Here is a 19,084-nt window from a genome sequence, read left to right on the forward strand (position 1 = left end):
TCGGCGGTCGTGGTCGTGCGACGGCGTCGGCGTAAGTCAATGGGGCGGTGAGTTGAGGCGCCCGTTCCAGAGCAAGAACCTCGGACACTTGCTCTTCTATAGCATGTCGTAGGGTCGGACTAAGGGACGAACTTGAGTCCGGCGGGTTGGAGATGAGGGAGAGCTGGCGAGCTGCTTCTTCCCGGACGAAAGCCTTGATCTGCGAGAGGAGGGTGGAATCTTGAATAGGGGCGGTCAAGCCGGACAACGATTCGTGATGGAGAACAGGACGGCGAGTGAGGATGCGTTGACGGCGGAGCTCGTCATAGCTTTGGCACAGTTCAATAACTTGTGCAACAGAGAGGGGCTCTCTGAAATGAGCATCTGAAATGCGTCCTAGTCAATACCCTTCATTATATGCTTGATTTTATTGCCCTGAGTCATGGATGCATCGACGCGTTTACAGAGATCGATGATATCTTCGATGTAGCTGGTAAAGGTCTCGCCGGGCTGCTGAGAGCGCGACTGCAAGCGCTGTTCGGCACGAAGATTATGAACAGCAGGGCGGCTGAAGACCTCGCTGAACTTTCTTTTGAACACCATCCAGCTTGGGACTTCGCTTTCGTGGTTCCGAAACCACAAGTGGGCAATACCGGTGAGGTAAAAAGGGACGGTGGTCAGTTTCGTGATGTCATCCCATTTGTTGTTCAGACTGACGCGTCTGTATGATAAGAGCCAGTCATCAACGTCCTGGTCGTCAGTGACGCTGAAGATGGGAGGGTCCCGCTGACGGATTGTGCCGGGGCGTACGGAGGACTGGGGAGCAGGTGGTGGTAAGCTCGTGGCGCTTGTGGTGGTCATGATGGCAGGGAGAGTCCGGCTGCGCAATTCCAGGATGACAGGAGGCCCAGCAAACCTCCACCAATTATGGCAAAGAACTACGACACGGCTGTGGACGGCACGATGGACGCGGACAAGAAGACGCAACAGCGTAGGCTTAGCCAGTCACACCAGGAACAGCGTCTAGCCCGAGCCCCACTTCAGTAGCATTGGCGATCCGGCTGCGGCGCCCTGCACGGCGCACTTCTTCCTTACAGTGTGTATATAAATATATATATATTATATATATATATGTCCAATACAGGACGAAGACCTCTGCCAGCTATCTCTCCAATCTGCCTTTTGTATTGTGCTGTGGCGCCACCGTGGTGGGCACCGGGAGAAACAAAATGCGCGGCGTCGGTGCCACCATAATGTCCCACGGCCGCCCGGGCTTCATCTTCACAGCGACCTGCTTTGGTGGCACAGTCTATACGGGCCGACGGCTAGAAGCTTTGCGTGCGCCGCGTTCTCGCCGCTCAGTTTGTGTTGAAACAACAGACAGCACGAAGGTTACTTTGCTCTCTACTTCTGCCGCGATTACTCAGGCCAGCGTTTTGACAGGGAGTGTCCGCAGTCATCGAGTGTGAAGTGTTCATGTTTGCCTGCGTGCGCTGACACCATGCTAGGTAACTTACATATTAGGCAAATGTTTACAAATGTGCCACCCGTTCCGGTGGCTGCTGCATACGGTGCGGCTGCGGGAGCCCTGCCTTGAATACTATTAGCGATGCGGACACTGTAAGCGTGCTGGCGCACCGAGGCCCGATAGCGCCGTGTGTGCTACAGCACGCATGCGCTTGTACGTCATACGTTGCATTCCAAGGTGTTTTTCGACATGTCTACAGGTAAAAAAGATTTAAAAACACATTTCTGAATGTCTAGTGCGTGATACTATTTCTTTGTAACATTCGTTTTGAAAACATTCAATGCAACTGAGCGGTAGCTGCACTGAACTGTAAAACAGATTCGACGTGAACGTTGAAAAATAATTCTTGCTTTGTGGAAATAATTTTGCATCCGAGTACTGCCTGTATTTCTACGAATCCGTACTTCTTTCATTCAACTTGGTGATAACGAGTTGAGAAATTGAGCAAATTTGGTTTCTACAGCATCATACCCAGCAGGTGCGTTGAAGGAGCTGGAGTCGAAGGCAGACGGATAAGCGGCCTCGATCTGAAGCCGGACGATCCTGGTAACATCGCCAGTGTTGTTGGGATTAGGAGCGTCGGCATAGGAAGGTGCCGCGGGGTTGTTGGGCAGACGGGCACACTGCTGGTCGATACGTCGGCTTTTAGCGAGTTCCAGGCGGCGGCACTTTTTTATAACTGCATCCGCCGTCGCCACGTTGTTGAAAACGTGGAAGTTGAAGGCGTCATCGACAATGCCTTTGAGGAAGTGGGAAATCTTGTCTGACTCGGTCATGTGTGCGTCAGCTTTGCGGCACAGAGCCAAGACGTCCTGAATGTACGGGACGTAGGGCTCTGTTGACGTCTGCACACGGCCGGATAACGCTTTCTGCTCGACAAGTTGGTGACCGTAGGTGTTGCAGAACAAGTCTCGAAGCTTTAGCTTAAGCGAATTCCAACCGGTGAGCTCATCTTCGGGCGTCCGAAACCAAACTCGAGATGTGCCACCGAGGCAAAAGACTACGTTGACGAGCATGATAGTAGGGTCCCACCGGTTATTGCGGCTGACGTGTTCGTACAGGCTGATACAATCCTCGACGTCTTCCCAATCTTTGCCCGAGAATATGCCAGGATCACGGGGAGCGGGGAGAGCGATGTAGGTCGTCGAAGTGGCAGCAGGTGTCGGAGCCGGCTGAGTCGAGTGGTCGTCGCCGGGAGCCACGAAGGAAGGCTCGACGTACCGTCCACTGCGAAGCTCTGGGACGAGGTACAGGGAACATCCCCCTCCATCAGATATGTTACGTAGGAAGACGCAGAAAAAAAAGCTATATGCAAGTATATTTACAAAGAAATACGCCGCACTTCGCCAAGAGGCAACATCCCGCGCTAGCCTCTACTCGTCACCGTCGTCTTGACACTGCTCGCCTCTTCGTCATCTCAAATACTGTTCCGTAGCAATATAGAGAACAAGTGCTTTCACTTAGTGTCCTGTCGGCAGTGGGTGTTATCCCATCAGCTGAGTGGTTAACAGCTTAAAGAATGAACCCAGCAAAAGCTGCTCACAGAAGAGGTCTTTATTTTGTTTACGTAAAGCCTATTGTATAAATGCAGTCTCAATGTCAACAAGCGGAAGCAAGGTTAATATATCTAGAGAGTGTCACTTGCGCTGGTGCTGAATTATCTATTCTGTACGGATTCGCTGACTCTTAGCTCAATGAAAAAATGTCTTATATCAACTCAGGCACAGCAAAATACAAACAGTTGTGACTACGACCCAAAAAACAAGCAAGGTTCCGCATATCTATGGAGGAAGAAATACACAAACACACCCAACATGAACACGTTTGAATCTGTGGCCAATTTTTTTTAAATATATTGGCTAAAACAATTCCAAACGTTTTGTATTTCTCCAACTTTCAACACATCTCTATTGGGTCCTCTCTACCTTCAGTATGAAACGCCCAGAATTTAAAGCAGTTTAGCTTAAAATAATTTCGCGAATTTTGAAAATTTTTGATGCCCGTTTCCATGCCGGCGGCGCCACCGCCGCTAAATCAAAAATGGTGTGCCGTGCGTCGCCGCTGAAGACCAGAAACGACTACCACGCCACCGCCGGTCGAAACCGACACGGTGCGCTCCTCTACTTACGGTGGAGTTCGCGGCCTCTCTTCCGGTTGCTAAGGTACAGTGTACTATATAGCTACACGCGTCTTTCTTGTGGCGACGGAGAAGTAGGAGATACACTTTCGCACTTAACTCCACGGCAAGCGCGCAATTTCCGACACTCGAACGAAATGTCATCGTTACGTTCTCTCGCAACGAGCTACGATTCTGACCTTGCCTAGAAGGTGTACAGTTCCGGAAGCAGACGACCTGTTCCAGTCAGATGATGGCGCTAGGCAGGCTCGCCGCACGCCTGGAGCCACGTCAGCCGCAGAGACCAATCAGACAGCGCCGTTTTCCTCAGCAAGCAGAACTGTGCAGTGCCATCAGGCTAGTCGCGATACGCCGTGGCGACCGAGTTATCTATGTTACTCAGCAGAGGCAGCCACGTGCAAATGTAGCAAGTTCGTTATGGGCACGACAGGGATCGTGTGCGCCCTCGCGCTGCTGCTGCACAAGCCTAACCGCTCTGAAGCGCTATCAATCACTCAATACAAAGCGACGTCTGTCACGGCGTCTCACCCGGGGCTACAAGGCGTGAGCGCGCCCCGGCAAGCGTACGTGTGGTCTACCTTTAGGTTCGCTGTGGTTCGAGGCTAGTTGAGTATTCAAAACCGATATACACGAAAGAGACCGGCGTCTACGGCACCGATAAGCAGTCTGGTAGATGTTTAGCCACTCAGCGGGCGGTCCTGGCCGAACGTGAGCAGACGATAAACCATGTCTTCCGCAACTACATATTTCTAACTGAAAGTCGAAACGCAGGTTATCGCTTATTTTTAATTTCTTATTAGGGGCGTCAAAATGGTTGTGGACGCTTAAGCTTCGCCATTAAAGGGAGAACGCGATAGCATTCAAAGATCCCTGACTGCTTCGCACGCTTCCCAGACTCTGGAGCGGATGCAACCGTAAGGTTTACCCGGAAACGCTGGCCGCGAATGCTGTGCACGAAGGTGGGCTTTCTGGTAGAAAAACAGCATCTGACGTTTGCCGCAATGCGGCGGAGGCGAGCGCCATCTGGGTGTGTTGCTAGGAACCAGGCGCGCCGCTCTGTGGCCCCCGAAATACTCACGCACCGGCGCGCGGAAATGGCGGACGCTGTGGCCTGTCCAGCAATCGGGTTTCTACGAGTTTTGGCATAACATAATTACAGTTTCTCGCATAGTAAAATGTGTACGTCGTACTTTACAATTTTTATACGTATTTTTGCTTGAGCAATTCAGTTATTTCAGCAGCTTCCTTGCTCCGAATGGAGAGCATGGGTATGGCTGGTTCGAAAATCTTTCAGGGGGAACGACGTGCGACGCTAGACGCGGGACGAGGGACGCCGGTGCCGCATTTTTCGCGACATGGGGTCCTTAAAGCTGTCGAGTTCCGTCGAGTTATTAAATGACATAGGAACAATACGAAGAAGCGCACTGATCCAAAAAAGGTTCTTGAATGGCGGCCGCTTTTGGTCAACAGCAGCCGAGTATCGGAATCTGTTATGTGACAATATATAAGAGCCCAAAAAAGGTAAGGAGAGGCTTCTGTTTAAGAGAGGCCGTTTTAGAAAAAAAAGTGATTTCGTGCTCCCGTTGTGAGCGCCAGGTGCCACGGCAGAGTGCACAATTTGGCTGATATACTCAGCGCAGGGTGTTCTATCAGCGAAATCTATTTTTGCTGGTCCAGAGCACCTTTATGTTTCCAAAGAACGACGGTTTTCCTTCCGCCTCATATCCAGCACTATGTATGTGCGTTGGCTGCATTACCACTTACGGCGGTTCTCGTCGAGCGAGTGTTCCAAGACTCCTATAGCGACCAAAGTTTTGTTCCAGCTCGGAAACGGCAGTTGCGTTGCCTGAGTCTTTGCGCCAACATTCCCGCCATATCCTCAGCGTACTTATTTAAGGGAAACTTTTGTTGCCTCGGTTTGAATGCATACTATTTCTTTGGCTCTTCGAGCCATTTTTGTGTTTGATTGAAGGTTGGTGGTCGGAACTCCGCAAGGCGAACGTTTGTTCGTCTCCTTTTTTCTCGTTCGTTCGTTTTTTTTCACCCACCCACTCGTTCATTCGCTCATTAGTTGTATCAAAGATCCTTCCGACAGGGATGCTGTGAGCGAGAGATTTCGATCATCTGAATGGCTTTGATGTAATTCTTTTGCGGAAACCCTCAAGGTGGAAAGAATAACTAATAAAGGGAAAATCAGGGATCCACTCATACGTAGCAATTGCTACAAAGGAAACCCGTACGGGATGCTGGAAATAAAATCCTCGTAGTTTAAGAAAAATTCGTCCTGGTCTGGGACTCGAGCGCAGGACCATCGCGGTTCCGGGGTAGGCGCTCTACCATGATGATCTCTACTTTTGATGATCCCATGGAGCATTCAGGAAGGACAGCACTGCATTTCTGCCACCGTCCTCCGGGGCGGTGACAAGAAAGGAGAATAGCCGTCGGCTTCCACGCTGCCACTCGCGCAGTTTTTGTCAAAACACTACCTTGCCTAAATGTACAATCCGTTATAGTATCACTAACGGCGTGCCCGTCCACGGCTCAGGGACCTCACTTACAAAGCTTGCCATGCGTAGCGGCTCTATGCCTTTGGCTGACCGCCTTTCCTGACCACATATTGATTGGTGGCAATTCGCTCTGGCGAAAGAATATAGCGCAACCGCTGTTTGGGAACACCGCCACTATTCACTAGCATGTATTAAATTAATAAGAAACGCCAGCTTGATATGCTCATTGCAACAAAAATGAAGAGCGTTTTTTCTATAGCCAAGTATATTTCTTTAGGGTATTGCCTAACATTGCTAATTATGGTCGGTGGTTTCCGCGCACTTTTATTTTGCGCCAACATTCTCTGCAATTGGTAGGTGTTTCATGCTATGTACTTACGAGTGTATGATAGTAGTGGGCAGGCCTGTTGCTGACAGACAACAGAGTCACGTTTATATTAAGCAGATTGGGCACAAATACATAGCATGTGTAGGCGAATCCTTTGAACTTGTTCTCTTGGTACGAAAAATGTCCAAGCAGGACAATCATGTCCGGTGAGAAGACAGACCTATAAACGAGCAGGAGTGTATGGTATTAGTTGCCATTGGAAATTGTTGATCATTCTTGTAGCAGCTACTTAATCAACAATTTACAGAAGTGAAAGTCACACGCTCAATTCCAAATTCAATGCAACGCCGGATTTCAAAAGAAAAGAAACACAATTTGATAATTGCGATGCCCTCAAAAAAAAAAATATATATATAAGACCAACCTCCCAGCGGCGATGACGTTTAGTAATATTTTTAATGTAATTCGAAACGCGTCAAAACGTAAGCACATATACCTAGTACGTGAATTAATCTGCTTATTGGTCCGCAAATAAACAGTTGAAGTGCAGTGGCGATTTACGAACAAATCGCTAACCATCACTTGGTTCTTTGTTTCCTTTTTCTTTCTGGGGAACCTATGGTAACCCTCTTACTGACATCCGACAAGCGCGTCTTACATGAGAGTATTATATCGTGGGATGCTTAGTGTACAGGCCATGGGACAGGATGCAAAAGACTACGTGGTATCGTAAGTGTTCTGCCAAAATAGTATTCAAGCAAAGGTACTCTGTTGGGAATGCCGCATTCTAACCTTTATACTAGCAAGCATCAGCTGCACTCGCCGCAGTTTTCAGTACCGATGTTGCAAAAGCCGAGTCGCGCTTGTCCAGATTACACTTTGCGCATTGTTTCCCGGGGACAAGCCGCGCGCTTGTGCTCTGCTGTCGCCTTGCATTCGTGTTCTTGTTCTTTTTTGCTGATTGAACATATTCTTTGATGCTTTCTATTGCTTCGGCCATCGTCACCATTAGTTTTTGTCGAATCTGGAAAATTGTGTTCAAAAATTTGCTGCAATAAAAATGGGCAAATTTAGGACATTCTGCAAATGGAGAGGTAAAGGGCTAATTCAAAGCATTGCTCCCTGAGTAAAACGAGGTTTGGTCATCCATCTAGCGTTCTTAGCGCATTTTCTTTGCCCAGCAAAATGGCGCGAACTAAAAATAGAAAGGAACCATGGTTTGGATAGTTATCGTGCATCACCTCCCCTTGAAATAAAATAAAAGTTTTCTGCCTCGGGAGAAAGTGCGTGTAACCGCGAAATAATTCTAGAGATCAATATGGCTTTTGAGAAGCTGCCGTGCATCATAGGCCGCACACTCGTGTTCTTACTGACGTGACGCTTGATGTCTCGCTGGCAGATCATGCGCAGTGAGTGTAAGTTGATCGCACGCATGCGAAGCATTCTGCAAGGATCTCCTTTTTCAACGAGCTCTTTGTGTCAATAGCGCGTCAGATGGAGAAACAGACGAGGACGAGCATCGTCCTGGCTTAGCTAGTTCTGTAAAAGGAGCCTTCAAGTATGCTAAACGCAATTAGTGCTGTCACTTCTTGGCGCCTTGAAACACTATTCGTTGAGCTAACGGCAAAACGCATCTTCGGTCCCACGAGCCAGACCCGCATAGGCCTTCGCCCACTGCAACAATTCCCACAAAGATTCGCATTACGTAGACGTCAATTGTAGTTGAGTCTTCCATTGATTTTGTTTCTGCAGGTGGATGCCATAACAACGCGTTTTCTTTTTCAAGAAGCACTCTATTTTTATTCAGCTTTCTGTAATAAAAATGAATGAATAATATTGAGAGCCTGGAATTATTTATTTGACTGCATTCGTGTCAACTTTGTTCGAAAATAAAAGCTTGAAGCAATTACAAAGAAAGAAAACTTGCGGTACAGAATATTACAAAATCCTTTCTGCGGGGCAGGCATAATCAACGCTAAGGAATGCAGCTAAAAAAAAGTTACTCATGAGGTTAACAAAAACATTTCATGTTCTCCATTTTACAGCATCTGCCATGCAGAGATCAGACGCATTCATGGTATAGTATTATCAACAATAACCCTAAACTCGTGGCTCACCTAAAGGAACGAAAACACCGCTTCTGTTTTACATAACCCACGTAGTACTTTTACCAAGGATTCTCGCCAGACAGATCTTTGCAAAAGTATCTCCAATTATTCATATCTTTCTCCCACACTGGTGCATTATTAGTATTGTGAACTGTCCAACGGCCTCCAAAGCTTTTAACCGTTTGTTATTCTGTAACTTCTGCAAGGAATCACAATGAAGTGCAAGAAATAGGTCTACAGTGAATGACCGAAGGGCAATCTCATATTTCAGTGCGTGGTAAGCGTACGCCTGCACTCAACTGCTTGATTTTGTAGATAAGCTTCTACCTGATATCTTTACATCATCGATGTGTAGCTTGACGCCAAGATTAGGCACCCCCATTTCATTGATGCAGTATGCTGCAAACGTTCTAGCTCATCCCAAGAGATGCACTAAACTTGTCTTAAATTAAATTACGGGCATCCCTCACACGGCTTTTAAAAATCAAACATTCGAAAAAATAAAATCATTCAGTTGAAGTTAAATTTTAAAAAATTATTTTGGCATGTTCGCAGAAATTTCGCTTTAAACATTTTATTTTTGATGATCCTGTGCATTATGATTAAGTTGCTCAAAATGCATATATTCGCAAAAGTAGCGATAAGCGGTAGATATGATTTAAGCCTAATTGATATCAGTGTTTGCATGGCAGTACCTCAGCCAGCCAATGAATTTCCCGAGTGTCTGTGTCACAGATTTTATGTGAGTTTACTCATTCACTTTGAACATATTAGCACAGCGGTGTAGTACATGCCGTACCCTGGGCGGTGCATAACAACATAATATTTTATTCCATATGTGTCGGCTAATGCCCGTTAGCGTCAGAATTCCAGTTAAGAGGTCCTAACATAATGTGCACTTTGCAGGATGTAAGAACGGCACCTGTAATTTTAATTCATGACGTAAGTCTGCGGCACTTACTTCGTGTGGAGGCCGATATTTTCACAGGGTTTCAGATGCCATAGGGCATGTACTCCGAGAAATGTATACGACGCCACCCTTTTTACTGAGGAAGGCTGGGAGAACTGGGCCGCTGCCTGCAAGATATATATATATATATATATATATATATATATATATATATATATATATATATATATATATATATATATATATATATAAAAGAATGTTCTACTCCAGCAAGATCCTTAAATTGGGTAGTGTCTTATTCAGCTGCATGTCAAACCCCTTCCATAACAGTATGCATTCTTTTCTACTTTTCTCAAAAGTAACTATAAATAGATTAAATAAAATTTTCTTCGTGGATATTACGTTTAATGTATATGAAACGGTATAATTGTAGTTAATTCGTGGTCTTGCCATAAGCATTACAGGAAAGTGACCCTGATGTGAAATGGGACACTGTGTCATCAATGGCGATCAGAAGCAAAGAATTGAGGGCGTTTCGATTCCACGAAACTAAATCAGAATTCACAAGAATGTCAACTATAGCAACACTATGCTGCATTTTTGTCTTTGGGTTCATGGCAACAAAAGTTTTTTCAGCCATGCCATAAAATGAAGAGATGGTTACTTTGCCCTAGTTGACGGAGATGCTGCTCCTGTAGTGTAACAACATCCGGTAAAGAACAAAAAATCGGGTCCTTCACACTGCTAACATACCAGCCAGCGATAAAAACAGACTTCGAAAGTCACTGTGTAACCAAGTTTCATTCTAGTCTCAGGAGGACGTTGTAGTAAATTGACGCACTAACGTTGTGCACAAGGTGTGGCAATGATCTAAACTCGGAATTGCATGAAAGAAATAAATCAACATTTTTAAAAACGTCCTCAAAACCAGTGCAGACACGAAATTCTCGGACAGCGATTTCGTCACTCCTGCATAATGAGCGATATTTAGGGGTCGATAAAACGACCGCCTATTGCGCAATCGTGTCCCACGCAATTCATTACGGCTTGCATCGCACAATTCCAGATTACTAAATTCCCGCTAGTAAAGGAGAATAATGTTGGATGATGTAAATCATGAGTGCCCACGTGACTGGCCAAGGTCACGGAGCTCACGTGAGCCACCACAGCGTTGGGCGCAGTGAACTTGTCCGTCTACTGAATTTCACACGTGCGCCCACGTTCGTCGACGCCGGTTGCGCTCCCGCGACTGCCTGCTGTGTTTCGGCAAAGGCACGTGCTGCCGGTCCGAATATACGTCGTCATCAGTGTCTTGAATGTTAAACTATATCGGCCTCAACAGTGACGTTTTCGTGACGGCCATTGCAACCAGTCCGAAGAAGGTATAGCCATGATTCGTTCTTATACGTTAACATTGAGCTATATTACTTTTTGGTATCCATTATCAGTCGTACTTCGTGAGAGGGTTAGCGAAAAACTAAATTTTTTTTCTACACTCTCTTTAAAGCCAAGCAACAGTTGGTTAGGTGCAAGGTCATTTACTACAACGATGACTTTAGAGCTCGAAAGTTTGAAGCGATCAATCTATTGTTTGGTGTAGTGTCATTGAGCGCAGATACGGGTGGGAAGAAACGGTTCGGACAGGACAGACGCTCGTGGTATGCACGCTCATTTGAGTGTCTGTTTGACCAATCTGCTTCTTCCCATCCGAATTTCTGCTCAACCACACTACAAGATGCACCAACCGGCCCAACAGTCTACGCTTCTAAACCCATAATTTGTGGAGGAGGTAGCAGCTCTATGTAAAAATGGGCTGCTACAATTTTCAAGAAAGTTCCTATGGTCATAATGCACTGACAAGGCAAACGATGCGATATGTCATAACTTGTCGAGCTGCTGATCTATGTCCGTCAACGTGCGAACGCGGTATATGTGATCTAACAATTGTAAGACCATCCGCCATCCATTTAACAGGGTAAACTCCCAAAATAATCGTCCTTCTACCATGCCATATCTTATGGAACACGTTACCGAGCACTGTAGTGAGTTGCACGACACTTGACTGATTAGTAGAAAACAGGGAGAATGACATTTTCCGAGATTTAATTGTTTACATGCACGATTACCTGAGTTCTTTCTCTCTCTTGTTTCTTCGTTCTAAAAAATACTATTTCTATGACGTTTGCCTTTCTACAATGACTGAGTTTGCCTTTATTAATATTTATAGTTTGTACCACTCTCATGTTTATTGAAGTACCCACTCCTGCTTGAGCACGGCGAGGGCCTAAAATATCTGTAAATAAATTTACAGGTAGAAGCATCAGCAAAATTATACGCCTAAATACATTTCTGACTGCCTGACAACTAACTAATTAAAACTGAATAAAAAGCTGGACTTGTATTTTTTAAGGTTAATAAGGAGCATACCCGCTAGAATGTAAAATCATGCGAACTTATCATGGGGACAACCGGCTTGAACTTTGCAAGTGTACACGCAGAAGTTCTTGAAGGTGTGGTTCAATGAACTCATTTCGTGAACGCCGCATGTGAATCACCTCGTAATTGATTTAGCTTCTTCCGTAGGATGTTTGAGTAATACAGCTTTTTGCTTCCTCTGTGGTTACCTAAATTAATGCATTATACATTGTTTTAAGCTAAACTTTTATGTTTTATAACTTTTATATGTTTTAAACTTCTATATGCTTTGTATTTTATTTCTGTCAAAATAAACATTCATTCATTCATTCATGTTGGCACGGGAAACCACAATTGAAGCCAATTAGGCCAGGATGATAATTTTGCAAAATAGCGTACTTTTTATCCTAGAAAATAATGATGATGCTGTAAGGGTAGCTGCTGAACCCGTTCCTTTCTTATTAAATGTGAAATTTTATCCCATGGAAAAGTGTACAATTCCAATCTGACAGAGCATATCATTGACCTTAAGTTATAGACTGCCTACCGATACACCGTCTGCACGAGACATGGCTCCAGAAGCTCCATTCGGAAAGCAAAGAAAATCCGGACTAGGTATGGAAAGCAAGCTATTCAGTACAAGGTTGTCGAATTATTAAGCTCTCTTGAATTGAGTGTTGATTGTACACTAAAAAGTAAACCACTGAAACGGGATTAACAATCGTTCCCTTTTTCTACTAACTTTATAGCACATCCGTAAACACTTGCATTAACTGAACTAAAATTCAGTCTTTTTTCAATAGATTTTCTGATTGTTCGACTGTTTATTCATTACATACCATAATTATTTCTCAAAGCACTTTATGCTCATGTACACCCGGCCACAAAAGTTTACAGACCACGGGATCTCAGAAAACGTTCAATCCCCGAGCAGAATGTAGCAGTGGCCAGTAAAACTGTAAGCGAGAATGTTGTTAGCAAATTCTAGCCGAGGCCCGAAATACAAATAGCAGCCTTCATTGTGAGGTTGCGGAGATATTCAGCTCTTTCTGTGATTTCATGGTCCGTAATATTTTGTGGACGGGTGTACAAACTACGGCGTGTGCTCTTTTTTTTTGTTTTAAAACAGATTTGTTCGACGATATTTGTACGTCCTTAGTGGGTGTAGATTTCTGAATGTGATAGCACTTTAAGACAAGCACGCGCTATGTGCATTTATCCAATGGAAATTTCTAATTGTTACTTTCCATTCATATTTTTTTTCTTTCTCTTTTAGGCAATGCTACGGGCGGTATCTTTTGTGAGCGGGCAAGACCTCGGCAGGCTTTTCGCCGTTAATTTTTGCCTACGGATGGAATATTATAATCTCCCTACAAATAAAGGTCTTCCACTTTGAGAACAACACTGAAATGTTCTGTACAAGCTGGTAATATAACCATTTGTACACGGCTGAGTTTTTGCAATACAAGCAGGTAATATACCGGCGTTCAACAACGGCTAAACCTGGCCGAACAGTTGTTGCACTCAGCAACTAACTCATCATCAGTTGGTAATGGGAGGAGATGTGGATATGAGGCCCGGTTTGACAGCAGAGGAAACACCGGGCTGTACACGAAGGACTGTTCAGAAGGCATAAAAACCGCACACACACTTCAATGGAGCGAAAGAAAACATAATACAGGCGGCGGAAAGGCCGAAAGCTCTGACGGGCGGTAGTTGCATGGCTGCTGCCTAAAAAATCAAAGTGACACTAGATGCAGTGGTCTATACACCTGGTCCGCAGCAGCGGTAAATATACCGAAAAGGCCGCGAAAACAAATTATGGGTGAACGCTGTGAACAAGAAGCACAGCCAAAAAGCTGGTGGGTGCAGCAGCTCGTATTGCACAAATCCAATGGGAACACGAAGCAATGTCGCCTATTCCAGCTTGCCCTGGCCGGCACATCCCGCGTGACAGCATGAAAAGGTTTGCGCGCTGACAGTGTGCGAAAGGTTCTGTGCCGACAAAGGCGGCTCAATCTCAAGCGCAAAAGGCACCGTGCGCAGGGAGAGAGGGGTCTTCTACTCCAGCGGCTGAAGCGTATCGCGCGGCTGCTCCGGCATTCATGTTGAACGCGATCTGTGATGGAAGAGTGGCGCCGAGTGCTGATAGCTTTGTCCGCGTTGTTTTCGCCGCTTAGTTCGTCTTCAAGCTCTAGGCAGCGCGAAGGTCAATTCGCTCGCTGCCGCTGCCGCGCTTCCCCAATCGAACATTTCGGCACCTAGTTTCCGCTGTCATCGAGTGAGATGTGTTCATGTTCACTTGTGCGCGCGCAACATGTTTGTTATATTGTTAATTGAGCGAATGGTTGTAATTTTGTACAGTTGAGACTACTACTCTCCCTACTTGGTACACCTGTCAACTAATTTGTTATCGCGATCGAAGGCTCCACATTTCTGGTAAAACTGCGCCTATTTATTGAACAGTTCCTTCGGTTTGGTGAATATGTTTTCATTATTCCCAATCGAGCGCGCAATCTTTATATTAACTATGAAGTTTGCAGAAGTTGAAGGCCGCCATCGCACTGTCAAAAAGGCGTTTGCATTGTAGAGTTTTGTATTGGTGTATGAATGTAGCGCCCTTACCTCAAGTCACCGCCTAGTAACCTGCCATTTGGAGTCGAAGCATTTCGTTAAACATTCAAGCTGAAGTGAAGTTCTAGACAGCACATCAAATGTCATGAATTTACCTTCAAGGCCTCGAGCGCTTTCTTCACGATATCCGGGTCTTGAAAAAATAGAACGTGATAGATATTCATGACGCCCCAGTGGTACACGTTGTTTGCCCACAGTTTCTTCTGAGCCCATTTCGGGGAATCTGATTTCCCGATGTCAGTGACAAATTCGCCAAGCTGTCTGCGAACAAGGAAACAATATAGCAAAGCCATTATTTCGAGCACTGTGCAGCGCCCAAGATACAGAACAAAATAATACATCTGCAGTCTTCATGGCTTATTTTAAAGCCATGAAAATGAGTGGCCCATGTTGTTTGAGATGCAGTGACTTTGGTTATTATCGCTTGATATACATCATTCTCGCAGGTCGTACCACGAAAACGAAAAAAACGAGAAATTGTTTTTTTATGTGCAAGGTCAATAAGAAGATGACATTTTGCTAATTTGTGCAAATTAGGAAGCCTACAAGGTTATCATTGAGATCGATTCAGCGATAACGAATTCGCCTTTACCCTCATGCAAGCCTATTGCCATACAGTACCTTGATTTAGTTTCCACACAACCAATTTTGTAGCTTAAAATACCGCTCTTTCGAGGAGTACTCCTGGCTGCCTCTGAGGGTGATTACCACTCCTTACGGTTTAAGATGGTCACCAGCTTAAAGGAGGCCGGGAGGCTAATTCCCTTCAATTCAAAGTCACGTAACTGGAAACAAGAACAAAGTTAACTAGCTACCAGCTATCAGTTCGGGCCAACTATCTCATAATTTTGCTAGAATAAATTTGCATGAGCCAGTGACATATTTTTGGATTATTATGACATACGTGCGCTATATTTTGTCGCTCGCCCAAACTTATGAAGTCGGCACAGTGCATCTCACAACTTACAATGCGTCGATGGAGCATCCAAACTGCGTGTCGTTGCCTTGAGCGGCCAGGTCGAAGAAACGCTGTAACTTGGGCGTCGTTTGCGCGTCGCCGACTCCGCCACCGCAAGTCACATATAGAGAGTCGAAAAATATAAAGTCGCAAACACCGTCCGGCGGGACCACCATCCTGATGTTGCAGTCCGCGGTGCACACTACAGAGTACAAGGTCGGGGGTCTGTAAACGATGGCTTGAAAGAGAAGGCGAAGGACCATTTGCAATGACATTGTGAAGCATTCGTGAAAATGAAGCACCAGTCCTCTAAACACATTTCCTAGTTCCTAGCCAGTAAATATATAATCATAGTAAGTCTATAGTCCATAGCGAGTACGTCTATAGTCTTTGTCGTCCTCGATTGCGTTTTCCTTCTCTTGGTACCCATTCTGTAACCCTAATGGACGAACAGTTATCTAACCGGCGCATTATATCACCTGCCCAGCTTCATTATTTCATCTTGATGTAAATTAGAATACCGTCTATATCAGTTTGCTCTCTTATCCTAACCGCTCTCTTTCTGTCTCTTAACGTTATGCCTAGCAATCTTCGTTCCATAGCTATTTGCGCTGTCCTTAACTTGTTCTCAAGCTTCTTTGTCACTCTCCAAACCTCTGCCTCATATGTCAGCACTGGCAAAATGCACTAATTGTACGCCGTCCTTTTCAATGATAATTGTAAGCTTGCAGTCAAGAGCTGGCAATGTCTGCCGTATGCGATCCAACGCATTTTTATTCTCTCAATCATTCTCTCTTATTCCATACATGTCTACATAATATAACATTATAGATATAATGCTACGCACGCGGCTTCGATTGTCGCCTATGTAGCACCTATTCTAATGGACAATAAGTGATAACTGCCCCGGGCCCCGCACTGCGCACTCTCCAGTTCCAACATATGACTTGAGAAAAAAACGGCCTCATCATGAATATCAGCTGCTAATCCTGGAGGCACTCACGTGGTAACGTTGATGTGGTCGTGGCCGGTGTTGTCGTCACAGTCAGGGTCGTCGCTATTGCTGTAGTCGGGGTCGTAGCTATTGCTTTAGTCGGGGTCGTAACTATTGCTTTAGTCGGGGTCGTAGCTATTGCTTTAGTCGGGGTCTCAGTGCTTGAAGCTGGCTCAGGTGAACTGGAAGTAGCTATAATAGTTGCTTCTGTGTTCATTTCTGATGATTCCGTTGTTACACTCTGGGTTGAATCCTGTAGAAGTACATATATTTAGCATAAATGTAAAACAAATCGCCCAGACATTTCTTGAATCAAAACCTTCTTTGTTAATAACCCTCCGACCCATGTAGCAGAGGTGTTTAAGTAGACCACTGCGAGGGATCAGACCATCGCCTTGACGAGACTCATTACTCAGGTGGTTAGTTAACATGTTTCGCAATCTTACCACGGTATCGACTTTGAAAGGGCACTAACACAGTTAATCGGAGTCGTGAAATGCATTTGAATGTAAAGTGTTCTTTTCTAGAAGTATTTTAAATATACATTAGAATCGGAGTTATCGGCAATGAAAGCTCCCTCTTCATGCGCTTCGTGGTGCTCCCGCTCCTTCTTCAAAAGCTTCCATTGTGGAGGCAATGGTTGGAGCGGAGAGGTGGGCACAAAGCTCCGCCCACAGAACATCACCGCGGTGAGCATTTTAACGAGACATCGTTAAGGAGCCCGTGTCGCAGAAAATCCAGCGTCAGCTTTCCGGCGTCAAAGGGTTTCAGACCACACATACTCAGGCGTTCATTCAACTAATTGAATTTCTCAAGATAAAATACGCGGCAAAATCGTAAATTACGACCTACACACAACCTACAGAATGACTGGTCTCAGATTGTAATTTCAATATACGAGAAAGCACAATTCTGTTGAACAAAAAATCAAACACCTCTTGCCGCGTTTGTACAATGCATAGACCGAATTGGCTCAAGTGGTGGACGCCACATGCGGACGCCGGCGCGTAAGTATGTCGGAGTCCACGGAACAGCGCGCCCGCTTCGTTGAAACACTTCCAGATAGCGCTTCCCGCAGATGGCAGTTCCAGCCGAGAGAGCGGGTCGCCCTGCGTGAACTGTCTGCTGACGCACCTGCACTACAGGTCTACGTTATCTCAACCGAGGACACACGTTAAAGCGACAGGTACCCCGAAGCAATCTCTCCCCGATGCTGGCTCTCTTAATCACGGAAGTGTTGTGACAGAAAGTATATGTGGTGATCGAACGATAGCAGTTTATATTTCCGAGGCGGGCGTGATACCGTGATTCCCAGTTTTGAATAGTAAACGTGTACTGCAATTTATATGGCCTATAAAACAACGAAGCTTACTTTGTGCAGTTGCGAATTACATTGCATTCACTTTTTTACCGACATTTTTTTACGTTGTCACTGACTTTGCATTGCAGAAATGCACAGTAGTCTCGCAGTTTCGCGCTCTGCGATCATATAAAATGCCGAGTTGCTACGTTGATATGAATGTCAATGTGCGTAGAAATTCTGCACAAGAACGAAGATACACTTTCACACGCAGGGGCAGATAGCGGTAGCGGTAGCGTTTAACAAACTTCAACGACGCCACAATCTTACGCCGTGCAAGAGCTGGCCAATGCGGAAAAGACAATGCACGCGAAATACCGAAGGTAAAAAACTAACTTTTTATCAACAGTTCGAACACACTGGTATTTTGCGTTTTCCTAATGCATGAAACATTGCGAGTATTTCAAGTGTTGGATATGATATTGTGGATGTTCACAAACTTATTATTAGTTGACGGAATTCCACCAACAGTTATGCGCAGTAGCCTTTACGTGATAATGTGCCAAGGACAGGGTTTGGAAGGAGCCGAAGGAAAGCGTGACCTATCTTTAGAGTACAAGATATGGAGGGCGCTCAAGCTAGCCTTTTAGACTGGAACTCGAGAGCATTCAAAGATCTGCGTTTGTTACGCTTCCCGGCAACTGGCGCTTATGTTACCTAATGTTTTCCGGGAAGTGCTGGAGACGAACGCTATGCACGAAGGCGAGCTTTCCCGTAGAAACACGGCTTCATGCATGCACTGCGAATGCGCGGAGCTGATCGCCATCTGCATGGTGCTGTTGAAAGGAACAGAGCTCGGCGCGCCGCTCAGTGATTGGTAGAGACGCTGGAAAATGGGTTTATGATTGAGTTTCCGCATGGAAATACCGCGTTTTCTGGTACATTGAAATTACAATCCGGTGTGATCATGTCTGTCGGTTGTGTGCAAGTCGTTTTTTAAGATTTCCTTGACGCATTTTACTCTCCTGAATCCAATTAGTTCAGCCACGTCTTCGCCCCACACAGAGGGCCTGCGTGCACGGGTATGCGTGCTTCGGAATGAATGACCCGTGCAGAGGCGGTCCGCGCTGGCCGCCAGCGCCGCATTTTCTGCGACATGGGCCCCGTGCCGAGATGCTGTCGCGGTAATTTGCGTGTCTTGCACTGCTTTGATGGGACTTATATTCGGCTCAGGTGTTCACGGAAGCATTTGCTCGAGTGCAGTCCAATTTATTTGCCATAATAAG

At 45.6% G+C, this 19,084-nt stretch overlaps 1 protein-coding gene and 1 long non-coding RNA gene across 3 annotated transcripts in view; one reads left to right on the forward strand and one right to left on the reverse strand.

The window, feature by feature from the left end:
* LOC140219832 (uncharacterized) overlaps nt 1–13,524 on the forward strand; it is a 92,723-nt gene extending 79,199 nt beyond the window's left edge. The window contains exons 2-3 of the long non-coding RNA XR_011896069.1: nt 12,451–12,527; nt 13,189–13,524. This is a non-coding gene — a long non-coding RNA (uncharacterized lncRNA). The remainder of the gene's footprint in view (nt 1–12,450; nt 12,528–13,188) is intronic.
* Nucleotides 1–19,084, reverse strand: part of LOC140212911 (uncharacterized) — a 96,055-nt gene that overhangs the window by 54,333 nt on the left and 22,638 nt on the right. The window contains exons 6-10 of one of the 2 annotated variants that reach the window (XM_072284027.1): nt 16,508–16,751; nt 15,514–15,706; nt 14,642–14,807; nt 9,549–9,664; nt 6,531–6,699 (exon numbers count right to left, since the gene is read on the reverse strand). In XM_072284027.1, coding sequence (XP_072140128.1) covers nt 6,531–6,699; nt 9,549–9,664; nt 14,642–14,807; nt 15,514–15,706; nt 16,508–16,715 — 852 coding nt within the window. In that variant the 5' untranslated portion in view covers nt 16,716–16,751. Of the gene's footprint in view, nt 1–6,530; nt 6,700–9,548; nt 9,665–14,641; nt 14,808–15,513; nt 15,743–16,507; nt 16,752–19,084 lie in introns of both variants that reach the window. The other variant, XM_072284026.1, reaches the window with a different exon arrangement.

Source organism: Dermacentor andersoni, chromosome 8 (assembly GCF_023375885.2).
Source record: "Dermacentor andersoni chromosome 8, qqDerAnde1_hic_scaffold, whole genome shotgun sequence".
Taxonomy (NCBI): domain Eukaryota; kingdom Metazoa; phylum Arthropoda; class Arachnida; order Ixodida; family Ixodidae; genus Dermacentor; species Dermacentor andersoni.